This window comes from Gopherus evgoodei, chromosome 6 (genome assembly GCF_007399415.2).
Source record: "Gopherus evgoodei ecotype Sinaloan lineage chromosome 6, rGopEvg1_v1.p, whole genome shotgun sequence".
NCBI classification, from domain to species: Eukaryota; Metazoa; Chordata; order Testudines; family Testudinidae; genus Gopherus; species Gopherus evgoodei.
In genome coordinates this window covers 1356385-1362286 of record NC_044327.1, presented here as the reverse complement: position 1 = coordinate 1362286, position 5902 = coordinate 1356385, and the positions used below count along the sequence as shown (strand labels likewise).

Sequence of the window (5902 nt, the reverse complement as noted above, 5' to 3'; positions counted from 1 at the left end):
TGGGACTCCAGTGATTGCAGGTTGCATAGTAGGATCTTAAAAAGAATTGTATATACATCACATATTTGTAGCAGAGCAATACCCAGAGGCCTCACTCAGAATCAGGGCCCTATAATGCTAGGTACCATGTATACACATGGCAACAGACAGTCCCTGCCCAGTAGCTTACAATCTAAATAGACAAGGCAGACAAAGGTTGGGGGTAAATGGATGGAGTAGGCAAAGAAATTCACCAATTCTCTGTCTTTTATGAGGCATGATCCAAAGGGCTTTCAAGTCAATGAGCCCTCTTCCATTGGTATCTAGGGGGTTTAGAGCAGCTCCATAGGGAACAGGCTGATGCGATGGTGGAGGGGTTGAGTTAGTTACAGATCACAGAGAGTGGGCAGAGCCAAAGCACTGGCCACTCCCCCTCCATCCCAGCCCAAGACTATGGCCCCAATTCTGTAAACCACTTAAGCACATGCTTTAGCCATGGGTACATTTAAACTGAAAGTTAAGCACGTGTTTAAGTACTTTGCTGATACAACCAGGATAGGCTTGATGTAAGGTATTTGTACCTATTGGGTTCCTGAGAACTGGCCAGGTGGGAGCAGATTCCCTGGCTGGCCTGCCCCCCTTTGTGCTGCCCAGGTGGTGCAGAACCCCCCCCCCCCACACACACACAGGCCCCTGTGGGGGATTTTGCCTGCGTAGGGAAGTCCCCACCAGCATAGCGGGGCCCTACATGTCCTTCCCTGCAGCTCCTGGTTCCAGAGGCATATTGGGGCAGGACAGGGAGGCCTGGGGTGTGCTGTGCTCTGCTATCTCCAGACGGCAGGTGGCCCTGGCCAGTTGGAATAAGTTAGAGCAGCCCCTGGGGTAAAGCTGGGTGTGGGGCAGAGAACTGGGGAGTGTGGCTGGCTGTTTGCTCTCAGCTTCTCTTTCCTGCTGCCCAGAGTGGTTGCCTGGGGAAGGGGAGCCAGCCTGCACTAGGGGCTCCTATAGGCTCAGGCAGAGCCAGGGGAGCTCCCGTAGCCTACTCTCCCAGAGGCTTCTGCAGCCCATGGAGCTGCCAGCTGCTTTCTGCCCCTCTAGGGCAGTGCAACAGGCGGCCAGTGAGCAGCTGCAGCAGGCAAGGGACAGGGGTTCTGGGCTCCCCGGGGGAGCCACCCCCGCACTCCGCAGTGACATTCTGACGCCATCGGGCGTGGCACGTACTCGGGGGCCACCAGAGGGTCCCCCCGCAGGTTGGACGCTGCTGTCTAGACCCTTCCTTGTGTACCCCAGGACTGGTTATAAGTCAGCTCCAGACAAGCTCTCTAAAGCCCTGGGCAGGTCCTCAGCTGGGTCAATGGGCACAGCGCAGCTGAGCCGCTCGCGGAGCCTCGGGCCTTTCAGTGCACGGCGCGGGCTGCTGCAGTGGGGCTCAGGGAGGGAGCTGATACCTTCAGGACTAGGCAAACCCCGCCCCCTTCCAATGGTCCCAACAGTCCCCGGGAAGGCTCCCGCCAGGCCCCTGACATCACTTCGTTAAACCTTCCTGACCAAATTCTCCCGCAGCCCGCAGGTGACTGACAGGAGGGCTCAGACCTCTCGGGTTCGCTCCGGATTGCGCCCCTGGGTCACTGGGGATGTTACCATAGATCGCAGCCCGGCGGGAGGGGCACGGGCACGGGCAGGCCGGGCCAGCACCGAGACAGGGGCGGATTTTCATTTCAGCGCCAAGCCTGAAACCCCCGGGGGGGGGGGAAGTTACTTTGAACTGAATCAAAACCAAAACCAACCCCCTTCCCCCCCCCCAATGTTCCCTTGATTGAAAGGTAAATAATCGTTTTAAAAATCATTTCAGGGCAAATGAAACAGTTTGTTCAACCCAAACCAAAATATTTTGCTTCAGTTTTGAGCATTTGGAAAGGTTGCTGACTGTTGAAAGTAAAACCAAAGGAGATGTTTAACTGGAGTCTTCCTGAACCTGGAAACCGAAATATTGTTCCAAAGTTATCAAACGCGAAACACTCTGCTTTGTTTCGTGATTATTCTTCAGGTTAGTGATTTGGCAAAAGGGACACTCAGAGAACCGCCAGGCGGCCCCAGCGGGACTGATTGATTGAGCCAGGAAGAAGTTTGTACCAGACCCGTGCCCCGCTCTGTAGCCGGTGCCCCCGGATGTTAGCGACAGGTTTTCCGGACTAAGGACTAGACAATTCAGGTGCCAATTAGCGGCCGAGTTTACCCACTTGAAGTAAACAAGACTCGTACATCGCCGCCCTGTTCGCTTCTCCGGGCTCCTCCTGCGGCCTTGCGACCGGCGCGATTTTAAATCCTCCCGGCCCGGCTGCCCGTCCCCACACGCGGCCTAGCGGTGTAACACCGGCGGTGGAGATGCACATCCCCCGGGGCTGGGATCAGCCCGAGCAGGGCTGCAGAGAGTGGCACCGGGCCTTCGCAAAGTGGGGCATTTCCTGAGCCGGAATATCAGCCTCTCCCTCTCCCTCCTTGGGATCAGCAGTACCGGGATTTCAAACCCTTTCCTCCCGTGGCCCGAACTACCCCCCAGCGCACGTGCGAACTCAACACACTTGGCCCGCGAGGGCTGAGGGGCCGGAGTTTGCAGACGAAGCTCTGTCTGGCTGCACTACAGCCGCTCCGGAGTGAGTTCGTGTAAATATTAGGGTCAATCAAGGTACGGAAACCTCCTTCTCTCTCTTTGGGAGGTCTGGGCTTTCTCTCACAAATTACACTGTATTTTTACCGTTCTAGCAGTGAAGCATGGGTAAGATTTTCAAACGTGGCTGGGTGCCCACTTCGGTGCGCTGTAAAGGGGGCTGATTTTCAGAAAACTGCTGAGCACTTGTTCCTGAACATCAGTGTCTCCGGTTGAGCAAGACACCATTTTCAGATACAAATTTCCCCAAACAGAAAAGAGCTAGATCCCATACTCCTTGCTCAGGGAGTTGTGATAGTCACGTCAATGGGCCTACTCCAGTGAGTAAGAGTTTGTGGGTGGCGTCCATATTCTGCCCTCATCCCTTGTGCACGCAAATCACCCACTGAACTCCGGGGGGGCGTTGTGTGCCGGAACCCAGTACTGCCCCTCTTAAAGCAGACCTTGGTTTCAATGGGCTGCTCAGCTGAACAGAGTAACTCGGGGCGCCCCTAGGATCAGGATCAGGCCCTTTGGGTGAAGAACAATTTGCTGCCGGCTCCTGAAGACTCGGGGCTGGACATATTCATTCCAAATACTAATGTCCATTCAGAACATGGCTTTGCTGCCCCGCACATTGCAAACCAGCCGACTGGTGCTAGATGCTAGGGACAGTTCGGGGAAAAGCCCCCCAAGACCAATTGACCGGGGTGGGCTTGCGGCAAAATGAACCAGGAAAACACAAAAGCAGAGGCCTGGCCCCGGGGGCAGCACCCGACATTCTAATCCGGAATGGGACCCAGCCTGCTGCTTGACCGTGGGAAGCCGCTTCCCGACTCTGGGCCTCAGTTTCCTTCCCTTCCTATCTGTGAAGGAAAAGTGCTACTGGCGTCTCCCCCCGGCTGGACACTCGGGCCCATGCGGGGATGGGCGGCTTCTTTCAATTTAGCTTAGGCCCTTTCCCACGCAACAAACTAAACTGAAACCAGTTTTACACCGTACTCCGCGCACCCATCTGGAGTGACACCTGTACGGCCACAGCGTTTTACTTCACCTCTCTTAGTTTACACCAGTAGCACTTCCCCGTGTAGACACGACAGCGAGTTCTGTGTTGGGGCGGGGGAGAGGGCTGTGTACTGTAGCCCAACCTGCCCGTGCAGCGCCTAGCGCAAAGCTGCGCCTCTCACCGAGGCAAACCTCAGTCCGGCCAAGTTAGTAAAACCTTGCTCCCAAAAGGCTTCGGCTCCGGCCCCGAGTTCCCAGTTAACCGGCTGTTTCACTAATCAGACCGGAGAGGAGAAAGCCCTGCCTGCGGCCGGAGGAGGCGTCTCGCTCGAGCTTCATCCGGGAGATGACTCACCCCGGAGCGATCTGAGGGCGCAGCTGCTCTGGGAGCTCGCACGGCCCCTGCCCCGCAGGGAGCGGAGCTGAGCGCTGACCCGGGCCACACATGACTAAGGAGGGAGCGGCCCGCGAACGAGCCCAGGGGCTGGGGGGTTAAGCCCTTGCCCAAGACCCGCGAAGAGAACTGGAAACCCCACGCGGTGCTGCCGGCAGAGCCATTTATTGGGGTGACACGTCCAAGGCGGCTAGGAACAGAACCGCGGACACCCCCCGCCTGTCTCTGGGATCCGGAGGAAACGGGAGTTACGGGCTGATGAGTCCGGGCCAGGACTTCGTGGTTCACGTGGAATTGGGTCTTGTGCAGGCAGAGCTCGGGCCGCTGCGTTCTCGGTGCTGCCCCGCACCGCGCAGGGCCCGGGGGCAGCGAGGCGGGGGGAGGCCGGCGATGTGGGGAACAGGGCCCGCGCCCCATCGCTCCCCACGCGGGGCGCGTCCGGAGCCAGTTCCGGGCGCACGCAAAGTGGACCCACGCTGACTGCTGGCGGTGTCCTGGGCCGCCCCCGGGGCTTTGCCACACGTCGGTGTCGGTGTCCCCCGAGGCCCTGCACGGCCGCTCTGCCCAGCGCTCAGGGCCAGGACCAGAGCCCGGCTGGACCCCAATCCCCGCTCCTCACTCCCGGCGGCGCCGAGCGCTCCAGCGCCAGCCCGGGCCCTTCACACGGCCGGGACGAACCTCTCCGCGGCGCCGGGGTAGGGCGCGGGGCGCAGGTAGGCGCCGGGGCCGCCCAGCTGCGCGCCGGGGCCGTAGCCGGGGGACATGCGGCCGTAGAAGTCCCGGCTGTCGCCGCCCAGCGGGGGCGAGGCGGCCAGGGCCAGGCGGCCGGGCGGGTACAGCTGGCCGCTGCCCTGCGGGTAGGGCGCCTGGGTGAGCGGCAGCGGCGCGCCGGGCCCCGCGTACGGGTAGGGGACGGCGCCCCCTGCGCAGCCGGGGCTGGCGTAGGCGGCTCCCCCGAAGGCGCAGGAGCTGGCAGGGGCCGGGGCCAGCTCGGGGCTGAGCGGGCGGCCGGGTTGCGGGACGAGCTGGGCACCGAAGGGGCGGCGCGGGGCGGGCGGCGCGGCGGGGTAGCAGGCTGCGGGCTGCCCGAAGGGCCCGTCGGGCGCGGGGCCCGGGTAGGTGGAGAGGTCGCTGCGCTTGAAGCGCTTCCTCCGGCGCAGGAAGCTGCCGCTCTCGAACATGTCCCGCGCCGCCGGGTCCAGCGCCCAGTAGTTGCCCTTGCCCGGGCGGCCCGGCTCCCGCGGCACCTTGACGAAGCAGTCGTTGAGGGTCAGGTTGTGGCGGATGCTGTTCTGCCACTTGCGCGGCCCGTCGCGGTAGAAGGGGAAGCGCTCGGTGATGAAGCGGTAGATGCCGCCCAGCGTGAGCCGCCGCTCCGGGGCGTGCGCGATGGCCATGGCGATGAGGGCGATGTAGCTGTACGGGGGCTTGCCCCGCTGCACCGGCCGCTTGCGCCGCCGGCCCGCGCCCCGCGCCCCCGCCTCGGGGGGCCCCGGCTCCGCCTTCAGCAGGGGCATGAGCAGGAGGCCGGGCTCGGCGGGGCTGCCCCCGCACAGGGGCTGCTGGCTCTCCGCGGTCATGCCGCGCAAGCTCCGCTCTGGGGCTCCCGAAGCCGGCGGCTCAGTCCAGGAGGGGCGCGGTGCCCGGGCGCGGGGCGGCGCAGGAACTCACTGCTGGTGGGCGCGGGGGAGGCTCGGTCTCCGGGCCGCCCGGGGCAGGCAGGTCGGGGACTCCAGACCCAGGGCTGCGGGAGCTGCTGCCCCCATCACCAGGAACTCGTGCCCGGCTGGCCGCTGGGCAGGCAGCCCGGGGCGGAGGGCGCCGCAGCTCCCGGCGCGCAGGTAACCGCGCCAGTCCGGCACAGGAGGGGTGGGGGC

At 62.5% G+C, this 5902-nt stretch overlaps 1 protein-coding gene across 1 annotated transcript; it reads right to left on the bottom strand.

The window, feature by feature from the left end:
- Window positions 1–4684: 4684 nt before the first annotated feature.
- FOXE1 (forkhead box E1) lies at window positions 4685–5605 on the bottom strand. The gene has a single exon (XM_030567476.1). The coding sequence runs from the start codon at window positions 5603–5605 to the stop codon at window positions 4685–4687; it is 921 nt and encodes a 306-aa protein (XP_030423336.1).
- Window positions 5606–5902: the final 297 nt, after the last annotated feature.